This window comes from Canis lupus, chromosome 11, assembly GCF_048164855.1.
Source record: "Canis lupus baileyi chromosome 11, mCanLup2.hap1, whole genome shotgun sequence".
Taxonomy (NCBI): domain Eukaryota; kingdom Metazoa; phylum Chordata; class Mammalia; order Carnivora; family Canidae; genus Canis; species Canis lupus.
In genome coordinates this window covers 23,803,875-23,822,074 of record NC_132848.1, presented here as the reverse complement: position 1 = coordinate 23,822,074, position 18,200 = coordinate 23,803,875, and the positions used below count along the sequence as shown (strand labels likewise).

General features: G+C 62.7%; 1 protein-coding gene across 6 annotated transcripts in view; it reads left to right on the top strand.

Annotated features, from left to right (window-relative positions):
• PRR5 (proline rich 5) overlaps positions 1-18,200 on the top strand; it is a 48,502-nt gene that overhangs the window by 19,494 nt on the left and 10,808 nt on the right. For 3 of the 6 annotated variants that reach the window (XM_072843586.1, XM_072843585.1, XM_072843588.1), the window contains exons 2-4: positions 2,749-2,868; positions 12,430-12,510; positions 17,600-17,648. In XM_072843586.1, the coding sequence (XP_072699687.1) occupies positions 2,759-2,868; positions 12,430-12,510; positions 17,600-17,648 (240 nt within the window). In that variant the 5' untranslated portion in view covers positions 2,749-2,758. Of the gene's footprint in view, positions 1-2,716; positions 2,869-12,429; positions 12,511-17,599; positions 17,649-18,200 lie in introns of those variants that run through there. The other 3 variants (XM_072843583.1, XM_072843587.1, XM_072843584.1) reach the window with 3 other exon arrangements.

The window sequence follows — 18,200 nt, the reverse complement described above, 5'->3', positions numbered from 1 at the left end:
AGCCTTAACACACGCTGTAGATGGCCTTGAAATCCCTCTGCCATCCCTCCCTCCCGAATTTCTTGCTGGCCACTTCTCCCAGAACTCTGCTCTCCCTCTCCACTCCCAGAACCCCCTTTCCAGCAGGACCCCCTCCCCTCTTCCTCTTCTCCCTTCCTCCTGCCTCCCCTTCTGGGCTGACTTACCCATATGCCACCCATTTTTCCTTTAATTTCTCATCCACGGGGTCTGCCCCCCTCCCCCTCCCACCCTGAGTGGCTGCTTCTGCCCCAGAGCCGAGCGCCCCCACCTGAGTGCGCCGAACAACCAAAGCCAGCCCTCTCCCCCGGAAGGTGGGGGGCAACCTGCTAACCCCTTGGGAAACCACCATGCATCCCATCCCACCCAAAGTCCAACCCCATGGCCCTGCTCTGCTACACTCGCACCGCTGATAGTGACCATGGCTCTGTCTCTGTCGGTCCAGTCTGGCACTTTCCACAAAGCATCTGTGCCGCATGCCTACTGCGCACTGGGCTTGGAAATGTAGTACGGAAGCCGTCTTACAGTTCCTGCACGCCTGGCTCATGGCAAGAGGATGGAAAGTCACCACATGACCAGAGGGCAACCCCGGAGCCTAACCTGGGGTGAAGGCTGCCAGAGAAGGAGGAGATGGCTGGCACTGGGAGGTGTCTGGTTCCCAGGCCGGGGAGGTGGCGGTGGAGGCAGAGGGACCACACACCTCCGCAGGTGTTCCTAAAAGGGTGAGAAGCCACCAGGGGCGAGGAAGGGGCCAGCTCAGTCCTTCCTGGCCTGTCGGCTTACGCCAGGTCCTGCAGGTCTCAGCCTTGGGGATGATGGACTCTGCAGGTTCACGGTCCTTGATCTCCACTCCATTGATTTTGAGGTCAGGTCAGGGAGTCTAACCGACATGACTGCCTCCCTAGGATGAGGGTAACGTCTGGCACAGAGCAGGTGCTCAGGAAGTGCTGATTGAGTTTAACCGGGCAATGTCTTTAATAGCAAGGTGTGGCTAACCCTGAGAGGTTATCATCATACACTTTCTAAGGGGCTTGGCATGACCTTGGCAAACCAACCCACCTGGCACATTGGGCATGAAGAGCCCCGCTTTGGGGGCTGAGCCAGGCCCCACCAGTGCCTCCTTCAGGCCGATTACTGTCTCTACACTGTGTCGGACTGAATTAGCTAGCCCCCACCCATGGTGTGGAAGGAACCCCTTTCTTGGGTAGCAGGTGCTTTGGTTCTGCCATGGAGAGGAAGTGGGAGATGCACACACCCTGGCAAAAGGGATCCAGTGGCCTCTGGGTTTCAGTTCCCTGTTCTGTACAACGTGGGGGGAGCCTCTGAGCATCCATCACCTGCTGCGATTCTAGGATCAGCACATTTCTCCCCACTGATTTACCAGGGAAGTATCTATGGGAGGACACGGGGTTGGGGGTTGTGGTGCCACCAGAACTTGCTCGGCACAGGCATGGCCCCAGGAAATGCCCAGGAAGTAGGGTGAGGGCAACAGTGCTGTGGTGCCCTATCTGAGTTGGGGAGGGATGGGGGGCCGGGCTGAGGATGGGTTGCTGTGTATGCCTGTGCAGTGTGCTTGGGAGGCCTGGGTTGGCCCAGAGTTGCTATTTGCTGATTATATGGCATTGGGCAGGTCATTGCATTTTCTGAACCACATCCCTTCAACTGGAAATGGGAAGAAAGATCCCTATCTCTGTATCAACTAATACTCCAAAAAAAAATTTATTAAGAAAAAAAAAGAATTCCTACATCATAGAGGGAGAGTGATCTGAGACCAAGCATCTAAAGGTGTTGTGTGAAGTGTGGAGAGCACCAGGGCCCTGCCCTTCCTTCACTGGGGTCACTGTCCCCAGCCACCAAGTCTTAGGGCACCCACTTGTTTTTACCATCCCTGATACCCGGAGGGCAGGCGGAGCGACAGCTTTGCTGGTTTCTGCAGTGGACAGGCCACTCGTGGCAGCCCCGGGTGTGGCTAGCCCTCCAGCCAGAGGAGGAGGATTGGTCGGGCCCAGGCTGGGCTGGGGTGGGGTGGGGTGGGGTGGGGTGCCCCAAGGGGGCCGGAGGTCTCCACCAGGTCTTCATGCGAACCTGGGAGTCTGTGTCCACGCGGCAGGGCCTTGCGGGCTCTGTGTGGGCAGAGCCTTCGCGGGGATGCCAGGCAGGGGTGACTCTGGGGAAGCACTGGCAAAGGAAGGAGGCCCCGAGCGCCCTGCGTGCGTGTGGCCGCAGCGGCCGGCTCGGGGCGGACGCTCGGGGTGGGGGTGTGCGTCCCACGCGTGTTGGCGTCCCGTGGGCCCAGGTGGCCCTCGCAGGACCCGAGGGTCCAGGCGCGCCCCAAGGGCACACCGCGGCAAGGAGGCCCCGCCCCGCCCGCCGGCCCCGCCCCCTCGCCGGCCCCGCCCCGCCCGGCCCCGCCCCCTCGCCGCGGCCCCGCCCCCGCCCCCGCCTCCGTTTGCGCCGGGTCCGCGCTGCCGGCCGCGCTCCTGGCGCTCGGGGCTGCGGCCGCTCGGAGCAATGATTAACCCCGCGGGCAGGGCGGCGCGGGGCCCGGGGCGGAGGCGCGGGCGCGGGGCGGGACCCCGGGGGGCCGCTCCGCTTCCTGCTCTCGCCCAAGTTTCCTCGTAGAGGGCGCAGTGCCGGCGGGGCCCGCGGCGCGGCGTGGCGCAGGGCGCGGCGCGGGGCGCGCGTGGGCGCGGCGCGGGCCGCCCGGGTCACGATGAGGACTCTCCGCAGGTTGAAGTTCATGAGTTCGCCCAGCCTCAGTGACCTGGGCAAGAGAGAGCCGGCCGCCGCCGGCGCGGACGAGCGGGGCACGCAGCAGCGCCGGGCCTGCGCCAACGCCACCTGGAACAGGTAAGGCCGCGCCCTCCCGGCCCGGGCCCGGCGCCCGCGGGGCGGGGGGGGCAGTGGCCCGCGGGCGGGGAAGCGAGCCCGGGGCGCCGCCGCACCGCACGGTCTGCAGGGAACTCGCCCCGCCGGAGTTGGGCGGGCGGGCGGGGAAGTTTAGTGCAACGTGTTTCTAGAAGGGAGGGACGGGCCCGCGGTCTCGGGGCGCGCCCCGGAGCGCCCAGCGGGTGGGCCACGGGGTGGGCCCCGGGGTCGGCCCCGGGGTCTCCCCGTCTGCGCCCCGGTGCTCAGGGCAGTCCCGGAGGTAAATGGAGCAGGAAGTATTTTTCCCATTTCGCGGATGAGCAGACGAGCCCCAAGGGCGCAGTCGGTGGGTGGCCGCTGCGCTTCCTGTCTCGGAGTCAAGGTCCCTTTGGTCGGAGAGGGGTGGGCGGGTAGTTCCCCGGAGCGGCCCCTGGTCCTCCCAGCTGTCAGCAGGGGTGCAGCAGCTGCCTGGCATTCCTGAGACGACCCTCCCCCCCACCCCCCGGGGGCCTTTCCCAGACCAGCAGGGGCGTGGGAAGTCCCCCCACCCCCAAGCTTTGTTTGAAGAGTGGGGCTGGGATCCGGAAAAGAGATGGTTTATTTAGTGAGAGTCCCCATCCTGGCTGCTCCTGATCCCTTTTCAAAGTAGACATTTCTACCAAAAGGGAAAGGGGGTGGGGTGGGAGGGGGAGGCTGTTCAGGGGGGCCTAGGATGCCTCCCCACTGCCCGGCACACCTGGCAGTGAAGTGTTGCCAGCTGCACTGGCTGTGGTCCTGGCCCCCCAGGAACCCGGCTGTCAGTGTGGCCACACATTTATTCTGCTCATCGAGAGCTTCGTGAGCATCATCGCGGGCCCAGGGCTGCCAGCCGGAGACCCTGGTCTGTGCGCTGGGTAGGACCCCATTGTCCACGCGCTGGTCTTCCGGGTCCCTGCTGAGCTGCAGACTGTTGGGGCTGGGTTTGCCTCAGTTTTCCTACGTCCGTGGGCTCATGTGCCTTCCTCCTTACGGGGCTGATGGGGAGACAGGGAAGGAAGGACTCTCACTGGGGAATCTCAGCGACCCTACTGACCGCACAGTGTCTCAAGAGTTGATTTCTCTCATCTCAGAGTTCAGGAGATAGGTGCAGGTAGCCCCCTCGTTTCTCCACTTTGGCTTAGTGGAAGGAGCCCAACAGACTTAGTTCCGGTCCCAGCTCCGCCTCTTCCCTGCTGCGTGGCCTTGAGCAAGTCGCTTAACCTCTGGGGTCCTTAATTTGCATAGCCATAAGGTGTGCTAATGAGAGTGTCCACCTCATGGGGCTGTTGTAGGGATTAAATGCAAACATGCATTGAAACCCTCCGCACAGTGCTCTGCGCATAGTAGGTACTCTGTAACTCACGCCGCAAGACACCGCAAGCCCAAACTCATGCTGGCGTGAGCTTGCAGGGATGGGATTGGGGGGGCCCTCAGGAGTCTGCCGGGTACTGAGCTTTGTGAGCTCCTCTCTGCCAGCTGGGATCTCCTGCTGGGGCTGTCCAGACGGAGGCCAGGGTATTGGCTGGGCACTGACTGGCTCAAGGGCTCAGACGGCCACCCGCCCGTGTGACCTGAGGCCAGCTCTGAGTCTTGGGGCGCTCAGAGAGGTGCCTGCAGACAGAGGCCACCTGAGTCCCTCCACTGCTTTCCACTTAATGGGATTTAGAGCTTCAGCCTCTGCCAGACTTCAGAAGAACACGTTTCCTCTCCCACAGCTTGAGTCTTCCATCCTTTGGGCACATGGTTGCTCCCACCTGCCGTCTTGCACTCCTCCTGGGTGCCTGGCCTTTCATGGCTCTTGGTTCACTTTCCCTGGCAAGGGAGGTATTTCTATCACCCCACACCCACCCCCTTTGGCCATGTACAGGGGGCACAGAGCACCCAGCAGACCTGCCCATGTCACTGTCACCCATGTAGGACACAGCAGAGCCAGAGCCCCTGCTCCCTCCTCCCCAGGCAGAGGGGGTACAGAGCCAAGGAGAAGCAAAGCGCCTTCCTCTGCCCATCCATGAGTGGGAGCCAGGGGGGGAGGGGGGGCTCTCTCTGCTCAGGTCTCTCCTGCCCGCCCGCCCACCCCCTTCTTGCAGTGCTCCCTGCAGCGTCCCCAGGATGACAGCCTCGTGCCAGACAGCTGTGTCGGTTGTCAGGGCCTGCTTTGCTAAGCTGTGGGCTCCTCCCCTGGAGTCCAAGGCCTTTTTATCTGTGTGGCCATACTAGTGTCACTGGGCTGCTGTAACAAATTGCCATGAGCTTGGTAGCTTTGAACAACAGAGGATCCGGAGGCCAGAAGTCCAAAACGAAGGTGTTGGCGGGACTGTGCTCCCTCCGAGGACCCCAGGGGAGTATCCTTCGGCCTCTTCTGGCTCCCGGCAGCTTCTTGGCTCGTGGCCATCAGCCTCCATCTTCGTGTGGCCTCTCCTGGGTCTCTGTGACCAAATCTCGCTCTCCTTTCTCTTCTAAGGACACCAGCCATTGGCTCTAGGGCCTCCCTCATCCACGATGGTTTTTGTTTCAAGATCCTTACCCAACCAACATCCGTGAAGACCGTGTTTCCAGAAGACAGGAATTTTTAGGGGACACTATTCAAGCCACAACAGTGACCCTGGGCACACCCCCCTAAATCTCCTGTGCCTCTTCCCTCACCTTGATGTGGGGCAAAAGTACAAAGCTTGTTCTCAGGAGAATAGGATCCATGCATTCACTTAGTATTCATTCATTCATTCATTCATTCAGTTGCTCATGCATTTGTTCACTCCCTGGTGCTGGGCGGCTCCCAGGGTGTTGAGTCAGCAGAAAAAGAACAGCCTCCTGGGCCCCGAGTTGGGGGAGGGAGTCAGGAGATAAACAGGGACACAAGTAAAGGAATGAGGTCACCACAGGTCTTGTTTAGTGCCTGGAAGGAGATAAATTGGGAGACAGGTGAGCGCTGACCACGTAGCTGGCCCCTGTGCTTCATTCCTTCCTCCGGAATGTTGACTCCTAGGTGTGCGGGAACTGTGTGGGTGACCCACACAGGCCCCACTGGTAAGGCTGTTTCCTCAGCCCCTACTTCTCTACTGGGCGGGCTTGTCCTGAGCCAGGCCCCCTGAGCCAGGCCGAGTGCGAGGCCCCAGATAGGTGTACCTGTGTAGCACTCTCAGGCTGGAGGCCTCGGGACGCTGGCCTACTGCCCCCCCTCCCTCTCCCTCCCTCCAGGGCTCAGACCTGGCAGGTCGTATCCCCCTCTGTTCATGCATTCCTCCTGGACAGCCCCAGTTGGCTCCTCATGGGGTCTGGACCCCATGCGGGTGGGGGGGCCTCTAGCTCCATGAAGGTCATGCTCTTGAGCTGAGGAGCCAGCTGAGGGGCGAGGGGCGAGCAGGAGCTCCCTAAAGCTCAGCCCTGGATTGGGCCCGGATGCTTGAGGTTTGGAGAGCCCAGCCCCCACCCCACCTTCTAGGTATGGGAGGGGAGGCCCCAAGTAGGGTAGGGTAGGTAGGGTATGTGCCCACACGGTGCCAGGCACACTGCATGTGACACTCCCTCTCTCCCCATACTCTCCCTCCAAGGCTGGGATGATTATCTTCAGCTTACAGATAGGGAAACTGAGGTGGGGGGGTGGACTTGCTCAAGATCTCATGCTAATGTCAGGGTCTGGGATCTGACCCCAGGTTTAACTGGAGGTCATGGCCCCAGGGATAGAGAGAGGTGGGTATTGGTGGTAGGAACCTGGAGGGTATAGACAGCCCACCCTACCCCGTCCTGGGCAAGGGCCGCCTGCCCAGCCCCTGCAGACTGCTCTGCACACAGACCTCCTCCCAGCAATGCCAGGCCCCCAGAGCTATGCACTCTGCAGCCGCGCAGGCCATGCGCAGGCCCTGAGCTGAGCTGGGCCCTGACCAAACCCCCGCCAGCGGCGCTCCAGTCATTCCCCAGCGGCCCTCAAGGTGGGGCTCATTGGCCCCATTTCACAGGGGAGGATACTGAGTCTCAGAGAAGATGGGGCCCAGGTCCACACTGAGTCTGGGTTCTAAGCCAGGGCCAGCTCCAAAGCCTGCACGTCTACCAGCACCTCTCAGGGGTCTCTGAGGGGCCAGAGGAGGTTGGCTGGAGGCTCCGGGGTGGTCCATGGGGTTGGAGGGGGCTGGGAGGGCCTGTGCTTGGCGCACTTCCCACAGCCTTGCCTGATGGATCTGGGTCCTGAGCCTCCACACCCCCCCTAGTCAGTCCAGGTGTGGTCAGCAGAGTAACGGCCACCAAAGCTGTCCACACCCCTGCCCCCCAGAACCTGTGAATATGTCAAAGGCAGAAACTCTGCGGGTGTGATGAAGTTAAGGATCTCGAGATGGGGGCCCAGTGTCATCCCAGGGGTCTTCAGGAGAGCGAGTGAGGCACAGGAGTCAGAGCGAGGGGAGGAGATGGCAGGATGGAAGCAGAGATAGAAGGTGCCACCGTGCTTCCTGGGTGGGACAAGGCTGGGACAAGGAACGTGGGCACCTGTAGAAGCTGGAGTAGGCCAGGAAGCAGATTGTCCCCCGGAGCCTCCAGAAGGAGCCAGTCACACCAACACCTTGATTTCAGCTTCGCGGAACTGATTGAGAACTTCTGGCCTTCAGGAATGTGAGGAAACACATTTGGGTTGTTTTAAGCCACTGTTTGTGGGTTGTTGTTGTTTTTTTTTTGTTAAGACTTTATACATTTATTCATGAGAGACACAGAGACAGGCAGAGATACAGGCTGAAGGAGACACAGCTCCCTGTGGGGGAACCCGATGCGGGACTCAATCCCAGGACCCTGGGATCACACCCTGAAGTTAAGACAGCCGCTCAACCACTGAGCCACCCAGGTGTCCCTGTTTGTGGCATTTCTGACGCTAATACTTCTCCCACCTGCAGTTCCCTCCCAGCCCCCCCACCCTCCCTGGCCCCCGACCCCAGCCCTCCCCAGCATGGCATCCAGAACCCCTCATCTGGCATCCCCCTCATGGCATCATGAGGATCCATGGCATCATGGCATCCCCCTCACAGCTGGGAAGGGGGGGCTGTGAAGCCCCCGGCACCCATTCAAGGATGCAGGTGCTCCACTCTGCCCCCTGCAGTCGGGACTGGCGGATCAGGCCCCTTGCCAGGTGCCCAGGGAGGAGTGCACTGGGCCTGGGCCCCTCCCGCTTGGCCAGGAGCCCTGTTAGAGCATCTGCAGCCAGGTGGGCTGAAAGCAGGGGGTGAGTGGGACCTGTTTGCAGAGGAGCAGAGGAAGCTGGCACAGGCCTGGAAAATGTCACCCGTTTCCAGAGGGTCACATCAGGGCCTGGATTCCAAGTTGCCTGCTTCCTGTGCCTTTCCCCTGGAGGTGAAGAGGAGGCCAGTGGGCTGCTCCTGGGGCAGCTGGAGCAGAGGTGGCCCCCCCATTCATCTCTCAGGGCCAGGCATGACCCCCGCGTACCGGCAAGGACAGGCGTAGATAGAGAAGAGCGAGGACTAGCGCCCCGGATGTCGGGTGGGGTGGCAGCCAGCAGCAGGAGTGGAGCCTGGGGGGCCCAGTGGAGCCCGGCACCCCCCCCCCCGCCCTTCCTCATTCACTTGACCATCCCTTCCCACGTGGCCGGTGGGACATGCCCAGCCTGGATGCCAGGGCGCAGGGCCTGAGGATGTGGCCGTCATGCTCAGGTCTGGGCCGGCCTGCTGGGGTCACCTGGCAGAGGCCTCTGGAGGCCGTGCCTGAATCGGGGTGGGCACCCGACAGAGGCAGGGCTGTGCCTCCAGGTCCCTGCCAGGGGCCTTACGGTCCCCACTCACTGTGCTGGGGCTTCCTGTGCGAGCACGTGGGCAGCGCTGGGAAAAGTGACAGGGGGATGTGGGGCCCCCTTCACCCTGCTGCCCCATATGGGCTCCAGCCCAAACCAGGGGTCCCCAGGCAGGTGCCCCCAGGCACCTGCAGTCCGCCCTGCCCCTCCCAGTCTCGTTGTGCCCCCTCCCTTCCCTGGGCCTCTTGCTCTCCAGGGCACCCAAGAGCCTTGCCAGGGGCCTCGCACCTTCTCCCCTTTACCACTTACCGACCTGGGCCCAGGCAAGAGATGCTGGGACACACCGGGGAGGGGGACAGGCTCCACAAGGCAGTGCTGGGTCTCCTCCGGAAGCGCCCTCAGGGGCCGCCTGTGGTTTCCACGGGACCATCTGCCAGGGCCTGCGTCTGGGCCTGCCCACCTCTGGCTGGGAGGCCACGACCCGTGGTGCCTGGGGTTTCACTTCTATTTTGGGGGGGATGATAAGTCACATGAGGGCCTCTTGCTCCCCACCCTTCCTCTCCCCGAATGGCTCGCAGCAAGGATTTTTGTTGTTTGCCCAAGTTGGACTTGGGAAGGAAGGGCAGCCTCAGCCCGTTCCTGCAGAGGGATGGAAGGCACAGCCCCTGCCTGTCCGCACACCCCCGTCCCCCGTCCGGCCAGGCACAGGGTGGGAGGCAGTTCCTGGGCCAGCGCAGGGGGGTAGGGGGACCGTGGGGACCACAGGCCAGGCTCACTGGCTCTGCCACCTGTCACGCTGCGTGCGATCCTGGGCTGTCCCTTGGCTTGCCAGACCCTGAGCATTTCCTTCCAGAGCCTGGGGTGTGACAGGCCCCCTGTGTGGTGGTTAGAAGCAAGAGATGGAGAAAACCACAGAGCGGATGGTTGAGCTGTGGTGGGAGCTTCTGGGGACAGGCCTCTGCTCAGAGTCACTGCTGCAGATGCCATAGCGGGCATCACTGGCGGGCCAGGCTGCTGCCCGGGCACTGTCTCCTTTGGGTGCTGGCGTTCAGGATCCATCGTGCAGATGGGGAAGCTGGGGCATGGGTGGCCAGGGGTCACAGCGGGTGTGGGAAGCGGAGTCTCAGGGTGGCCCCTGGGGTGGGGCCGGGGCTGCTGGGATACAAGTGTAGGAAAGACCCAAGGGGAGATAACGTCCCTCGCTGGCTGACACTCTGGGTGCAGCGCCCGGGGAAGGCTGGGGCTCAGGGGAGAACAGTAAGGCACATAGACCTCCCTCCCCGAGAAATGACCGCCAAGGTCAGTTTTTTTCTGCAAGACGGGTATGAGGGAGGAGGGACCGACCTGGGGGGGGTGGGGTTGAGGTCCTCGGGGTGGGTGGAGGGCGAGTGTAGAGAGGAAGAGACAGCAGGGACAGAGGCCCTGAGGCAGGAGGGGTGACACATGTGACACCCAGGGCACCAGATGCTCTGAGGGCCTCGGGGAGGACCTGGTTCGAGGGGCCAGCCTTGCCATCCAGAGCCCTGGGGTGGAGGGTCACCTCGGGGCTGGGGTCCCTCCTGAAGGACCTGAAGGGAGAGGCGGAGGGCCACGGAGAGGCCACCCAGGGCTCAGCCTGCGCCGGCTGTCTCCCACCTCGGGGCCTCGACCTTGGTCCCCTCTGCCCCAGGAGCAGCTGGGCCCCAGACCACCCAGCAACCCCCACAGGGCTGGCAGCGAGCTTGCAGCTGCTGGGATTCCAGCGTGGCAGCTGCCGGAGGACCACTGGCTTCCGGGCAGCCCTCCTGGCGGACTTTTATCGTTTTTAGCCGTAGAGGAGGAGCAGCCTTACACGGTGCTGGGCCTGGGTCTACCGGGGACTCCGACCCAGGAGAGCACGATCCCCCCAGGACCGTACCCTGAGGCTCGGCCCCAGCCAGGCCCCATCCTTACCGCGGCCTGGGGTGGGGGGCCAGCCTGCTCATGACCCCCTTTCACAGGCCAGAAATGGAAATCAGAGGATGTGTGTCTTGGACACGCAAATGAGTGGCATTGCGATGCCAGGCCCGGAGCAGCCCCGGGTCCCGTGATGTGTTGGTGCTGGTGAGCACTTGCCGAGAAGCTCATAAGTCCTGGTGGAGCTGGACCGGCCGTGGGCCCTGGGCACGACCCCGCACGCCTCGGAGCCTCCTTCCCCCACCTGGGACGCAGGGCCCTGCCCCAGCCCTGCCGACACCCGCCCGGTGTGAGGAGGGGGCGCCTGGCGAGCTCTGTGCCCTCCCGCAGGGGACTTGGCTTCTATGCGCCTCTGTCTCCCCGTCTGCAAAGTTGGGGGCCCCTCCACCCCAAGAATCACAGCAGCAAGTCTGTGGGCTTTAGATCAGGCACTGGGTCCTAGAGGGGAGGGCAGCAGAGCCACCCAGGCCTGGTGCTCACCCTGGTGGTGGGGGGGGGGGGGTTGCTAATGGGAAAGTGAATCAGCAAAGCATAGGAGTCTCTGTGGGGGGAGGATGGGGTCCGGAGGGCTTCTTGGAGGAAGTGGCTTCTGAGCCGAGTCTTCAGTGTATTACTTGCCTCATAGCCAGGGAGAAGGGCCTTCCAGGCAGAAGGGGCAGCGGGTGCGGAAGCGCAGAGGTGCGGTGGCTGGCAGGTCCCCCCTCTGAGGCTTCAGTGTATGATGCCCCGGAATGCGGGGAGGGGCCATTCCTGACGAGCCTTGAATGCCACGTCCGGGCTTTGGGCTGTATCTGCAGGGCAGCAGATGCCTCGCAAGACCCTGATCAGGGAAGTGGCTCGAGGTGGTGAGGAGGCCGGCTGGCGTCATCAGGTCCAGGCGCACGAAGAGGAGCCCTGGCTGGAAGGGAGGGCGGGGGGTGGGGGTGGTACAGGGGAGCTGCAAGAGGTAGACATGGGTCGACCTTCAGGACCGACTTGCTTTGGAGGGTGAGGGAGAGTCAAGGAGGAGCTCTCCCCAGATGCCTGCAAGCCTCCTTCAGGCCAGACGCCGGGTCTACACAGGCAGGTCATGAACAACCGGCCCCGTGCCCTTGGGGTTTGTAGATAGCGGTGGAAACAAGTTAAACCACACAGAAAAGTGTGGTTGCTCACCACCAAGTGCTGGCAAGGCTGCCAGTGACGCGTGATCTAAAGGAAATAGATAACGGACGTGGGTGAGGACCAACCAGCAGAAAGGGCATGTGCCAAGGTCCTGTGGCTGGAGGCAGCTTCCCCGGGGGGGGGCAGATAATACGAGCGTTCGATGCTCAGGGATGCTGGGAGTCAGAGGCACCCAGGAGCCCGTGTCGGGCTTACATTACAGGGTGGGACAGGTGATCTCAGGGTGCCCCTGGGAAGAGAGGGTTCAAGAACACAGGAAGGAGGGCAGAGTGTGTGCAGGCTCCCGAAGAGCTCCTAGGGGGGGAGCCTGGGGTTAGGGGTCGAGACGGGAGCAGAGACCCTGGGAGGCTGGGGCTGGGGGTCGAGACGGAGTGGAGGCCCTGGGGATGTTGAGGCTGTGGGGTCAGGATGGGAGCGGAGGCCCTGAGGAGGCTAAGGTAGGGGTCGAGACAGGAGCGGAGGCCCTGGGGACGTTGGAACTATGGGGTCAGGATGGGAGTGGATGCCCTGGGAGGCTGGGGCTAGAGGTTGAGACGGGAGCAGAGGCCCTGGGGAGCACAGGGTCCCACAAGGACAGCCGGGCATCCGCTTCTGAGCAGACCCACATCTGTTCTTGAGCTGAGCAGCGTGGGCTGTTCCAGGGAGGGGAGGCCTCGAGCGTGGGCAGGGGTCTCGGGGCTCAGCGCCATCCCTTCTCCCGCCTGCAGCATCCACAACGGGGTCATCGCTGTCTTCCAGCGCAAGGGGCTGCCCGACCAGGAGCTCTTCAGCCTCAACGAAGGCGTCCGGTGAGTGGCCAGCGTCCCGTCGCGTCACGGGCCTGCGAGTGGCGGGGGAGGCAGCGCCTGGGTGGAGACCACAGCCAGGCCCTAGTCCCCCCGGCCACACCCCAGTGGGCAGCGACCCCGACCGCAGGCCCTGGCTGCCCTTCACCCCCACCCATCCTGAGGACTTTCTTTTCAGGGGAAGCGGGGTGGGCCTTGGTCAGTGGCTCCAGATGACGCCCACATTCCCCGCGGGTGGCGAACATCACGAAGGATATTATTCTGTTAAAGAGGAAGGACCCACCTGCCTAATGACGGGAGTGTTGTTCCCGGAAGGGCAGTTCCAGCCCAGCCGAACGCCCCTCATTTCCTGTGGGTGGCCAGGCGGTGAGCACTGCTGAGGGAGCCCGGGACAGACCGGCCCCTCCGAGCTGCCGGTGTGAGCGTAGCACCGTCCGCCCCGGGGAAGAGGTCTGCAAGGCCAGTGCTGTCAGCCCTGCTTCATGGTGTAGGAGGTGATGCTCAGAGGGGTCAGGACACTTGCCCAGGGTCACGCAGCTGCCCCGAGGAGGGATTTCCTACCCCCGTGCTGTCTCCTTCCTTCCCCGGCCCTTGCCGGTCCCCATGGCAGTATCTGGGGAGAGGAGCTCCTCATCAGCTCAAGAGGGGGAGAAAAGCATCACTGGGACAGGGACCGTTTCCATACAGGGCACCGCTGCCCAGTGTAGCGGAGCGGAAGGGACCTTTACAGACAGGTAAACTGAGGCCCGGGTGGGGGAAGGGGCAGCTGGAGTCACAGAGCAGGAGCTCGTTGCCTCTCCCAGGGCCCCTACACGCGACCCATCAGGGGACCCTGCTTTTCTGGGGGCTCATCTGGGCCACCCAGGGCCGGCCCCAGGAGCCCCGTCGTCCTCAAATGCATCCGCTGAGGGAGATAGGAGTTCGTGGCAAACCTGGGGAATCTGCTGGATGTGTAAACAAAAAGGAGGGAGACCACTTCCCAAATTCACAAAGCAGCCAGCGTGTGTCCCATTCTCCCCACCCCCACGTCTGGTGGCAGAAACGGTGGTCACGACCCGTCTGGCTCTCAGCTGTCTCCCCCTCCAGGTGGTGCGCCCCCATCCCCAGCCCTGGGGAGCGAGCACAGAGCGGCGGCCTCCCTTAGGGGGGTGTGCTGGGGAGCTGGGGGGCACAGAGGCTCCCCTCTCCAACCCCAGAACCCTCCCCCAAGGGGCAGGCGGCGGCCGGGCACAACGGGAGGCGTGGAGCTCCTGGCCCGTGGCTGTCCGGGGAGCGCGTCTCTAACCCGCGCAAACCTTCCGTGCGGGGCGTCCTTAACTCACTATGCTCACAACAGTTCCGTCAAGGGTTTGCTGGCGAGCTTCCCACGCCTTCGGCCCGAGCAGCGGAGACCTGATTGTCGCCGTTTTACAGGTGGGGGAACTGAGGCAGAGACGGCATGTCACTTGGGTTCCCAGGGCTGGTCAGTGGAGCTGGGACTCGAGTCCCTGACCCTGGGGCCCGTGGGTCCCTTGGGACTGCCCCTTGCCCTTCTCCAGCACGTGGCCACGTTCCATCAAGTGCATTTAATTACACATGATGTCATCAGTCATCAGCCTTGATCCCACGAGAGGGCCCCGTGACCAGAGCCACTGATGCTGTCACCGCACATTCCCCTCTGTTCTCGCAGGTGGGTGGGCAGGTTGGTGGGGGTGCTCCTTGGCTTTGCCCGGGAAAGGCTAAATAAATCCAGGGGGGGTGAATAGTCACAGGACCCTGGTGTCTGGCCATCATCCTCCCTCCCCATGTTTTTTTTTTTTTTTTTTTAAGATTTTATTTATTCATGAGACACACAGAGAGAGGCAGAGACACAGGCAGAGGGAGAAGCAGGCTCCGTGCAGGGAGCCAAAGTGGGACTCGATCCCAGGACTCCAGGATCACGCCCCAGGCCGAAGACAGGCGCCCAACTGCTAAGCAACAGGGGCGTCCCTGTGCCATACTTCGTTCCCTCTTGTGGCCAAATAACATTCCACGCTAGGGACACTGCCTTTCGTGGTTCCATTCACCTAGTGTTAGATACCTGGGCCCCTGCTGCCCCCTGGGGCTGTAACACAGGCGTGGCCATGAACGTGCAGGGTGGGGCTGTGTGTGGTCGGGCGGCTTCCTTTCTCTGGGTGACCCAGGGTGGGATGGGTGCCCCACAGCGGCCGCACCGGCGTCTCTTCCCGCCAGCGGCGTCTGAGTGGCCAGTCCTCCGCCTTCTTACTGGCACTTGTTACTTCTGGGCGTTTGTATTCTACTTGTGGGTGTGAAGTGCCGGCTTGTGGTTTGGGTTTGCATTTCCCCTATGACTAATGACAGGAACATCTCAGAAGCCCGTTGGCCACCCGTTTTTTGGGGGGAAACGTCCGCTTGGCCCATTTGTAAATCGGGTGATATGTCTTCCTATTGTTGAGTTGCGGGAGCTCTTTATATGTTGTGGATCTGGACCCTTACTGGGCTCTCGCCCCCGTGGGGGCTGTCTTCTCACGTCCCAGGTGGTGGTCTCTAAAGCGTGCAGGGTGGATTTGGGTGACATCCAGGCTGCTGATCCAGCCTCTCTCTTGACCCTTTTATTCCTTTGCCCCGGAACAGACACACTTTGCAAAATAGTTTCTCCAGACAGAGACTAAGTCCCTCTGGGTTGCAGAGGACACGTCTTTCTGCTGCGTCTCAGACGGCATTGCCCCCGAAGGACTCCTCGCACACCCCACCCTCAGAATCAGGCCGCAGGTGCCTGGTTGTGCTCAGCTGTGAAAGGCCCGTGGCTCAGGCTGCTCTGCGTTCTGAGCCCGTCCTGACTCTGCCACTGCTGCCCAGGTGTCTGCCTGGGGTGGCCTCTCCTGCAGCATTCAGGCAGCTCCTGGTCTGCCTGGGGCCCGAGAGGCGTGTGAGCCCCAGGGCAGGACCTTGGCCACCTGCTGTGCCCTGAGGCCCCTCCTGCTGCCCCCTGGGCTTCTGGCTGGGGTGCAGATCGGCTGCCCTGCCCCTGCCCGTGCCCCTCCCCCTGCCGCTGCCACTGCCCCTGCCCCTACCGCTGCCCCTACCCCTGCCCGTGCCACTGCCCCTGCCCCTGCCGCTGCACCTGCAGACCTGTCTGGACAGGGTGGTGTCCGGGTACGTAGGCTGCCTGGAGGCTCCCCTAAGGGTGCGGGTGCAGTGTGACCAGCAGAACCCACAGTGACCTCACCACTTGGCCCTGGGGCCTCAGTTTGCACATCTGTGGAATGAGCTTGGTTTCCCTCATCTGCAGCTGGGAGAGCTGGTGGGCAGAGCACAAATGAGAGTGCTTGGCTGCCCATGCCCCTCGCCCCTGCTCAGGGGCACACGTAGTGGGGAGCTCGGGGCAGCCAGCAGTGGGACAGAGGGTCTGCTTGGCCCTAAAGGAGACATTCAGTCATTCATTCATGCTCATACTCACTTCGACTGACTGGGCCAGGGAGAGGGTGAGGAGGGCTTTACTGAGCACCTGCTGTATACACCAAGGATAAGCCATGGTCTCCCTTGACACCCCGCACCCTCCTGCTCTACCTTCTAGGGTGTCCTGGGCCCCGGGGTTCTGGAATGCAGGCAGGGGAGGGGACTTACCCAGCCTTGCCCGGCCTCGCACGGTGCACTGGCAGCATGGGGGGGCTGGCCCTCTGGCCCCTGACACGCGGAGGGGACTCACCCAGGCTCAGTCTTGGGCCTAAAAGAAGATCTTCCCTCCTTGCCCTTTGCTCCAGAAGCCTCTCCCTCTGCTCTTGCCCAGAGCGGCCCCTTGTGTCACGTGGGGACCTTGAGATAGATACTGAGCCTGGACACGGGGTCATGACAGGAGCTCAGGTCACATTTTATCCTTGGAAGCCCTGACTTGGGAGAAGGTGGAGGGACGGTGGCTGGGGGCCGACCACGGGGTCACTGGCTTCACACAGCGCAACATTCCACCCCCTGCTGTCCCGGTGGGGCTCAGCCCGGTGAACGTCGTCCCCGTTAACCTCACCGTTACATGGGGACAGCGTCGGGCAGTGACCTGACATTGGTCCTGTGCTAAGAGAAGCCACCGGGCAGGGGTGCAGGACGGGGCCCCGGGGCTGCCTCCAGACGGCTGCAGGTGCACTGACCCTTGGGGTCCTTAACCGTCCCACCAGGCACACAGGTACCACCCATCTAGCTGTCGAGAGCTCCGGTCCGTGACTGGCCTGGCATGGCTGTGGCCCCTCCCTGTGCCTCCGCACCTTCCAGATCCTGCCCGAAGCCCCCAGCTCCAGGGGTGACTGCTGGTCAGCTGCTGGGGTGCTAGTTACCTCACGCGAACCACCTGCCCTCTGGGCTACACTTATCCCCCCGCCCCTACCCCCCGGGGGACAGCCAGTCCTGGGGGTCCCCACTTTCAGGAAAGTAAAGCATTGCAGCCCCTAAAGGCCTTTGAGGACCAGAGCAGCCACAGAGTGGGTACGGGGGGGAGGTGAGTTTGGTACCTCCCCCCCCCCCCCCGAGTGTAGGTGTGCACGAGTGCACACAGCTCCAAGGGGGAGGGAGAGGACAGGTGGGCCTAACGTTGACAGCGCCCAAGCATTTCAGGCTGTGCTGGGTCTGGGCCAGGACACCCGCCGTTCCCTCAGCCCCCAGAGGTGTGCAGCACAGAGCTGTCAACGTTGAGTACAAAGGACAAGGGTCAGAGCCCAGCTTGGTGTGTCCTGTGTGGCCCTGGATGAGTCACTTGACCTCTCTGAGCCTGCTGAGGGTGGAGCATGGGAGGAGCCGCGTGAAGATGCCCTGGGGAGGACGACCGGAGGATGGAGGGAGGGGAAGGGGCTGTGCAGCGGCTGCAGGGGGAGGGATGGAGCTGAGGAGCTGGAGCCCCTCATCTGCCTGTGTCCCCCGAGAACGTAACGGGTGCCCATGGCCCCCACTCTGCCTTTGGGGAGCCTCCAGCTGCCTCTTGTGTGAAATGGTGGCAGGTGCCTGAGAGCCTGGGGCAAGCCGCACAGAGGCCCGCTGCGTGGGGACAGGTGGGGCGTGTCCCCCCCCCCATGCCGTGCAGGCTCCGAGCCCTGCTGTCCCTCACTCCCGTGTCCCCTCCGGCCCACAGGCAGCTGCTGAAGACAGAGCTGGGGTCTTTCTTCACGGAGTACCTGCAGGTGGGTGGTCTGCTCTCCGCGGGGCTGGGGCTGCTTTCCGAGCTGGCCAGAAGGGGCAGGGGTCACCTGTTCCTGGTGGGTACATGGAGCACTGGTTCCCAGGACCACCTCACCACTGTGACTCAGTTTCCCTGTCTAGCCCACGTGGAGCATCGTGAAGGTTAATAACAATCCAGGTGAAGTCTTCGTGCCATGCGCGCCCTGGCTCATGGCAGACATGGGGTTGGTTTTCTTTTCTCTCTCTCTCTGTCTCTCTTTTTTTTTTTTTTGTAAAGATTTTATTTATTCACGAGAGGTACAGAGAGAGAGGCAGAGACATGGGCAGAGGGAGAAGCAGGCTCCCCGTGGGGACCTCGATGCGGGGACTCAATCCTGGGACTCCAGGATCATGCCCTGGGCTGAAGGCAGGGCCTCAGCCACTGAGCCACCCAGGTGCCCCTGGGGTTGGTTTTCTGACGGGTCGTTCATCCCCTGGCATAGCAGGGTGGGCTCTCGAGCATCCACGTTTGTGTCACAGCATGGCCCCAGTGCCCTGAGCTCACATGGTGATGC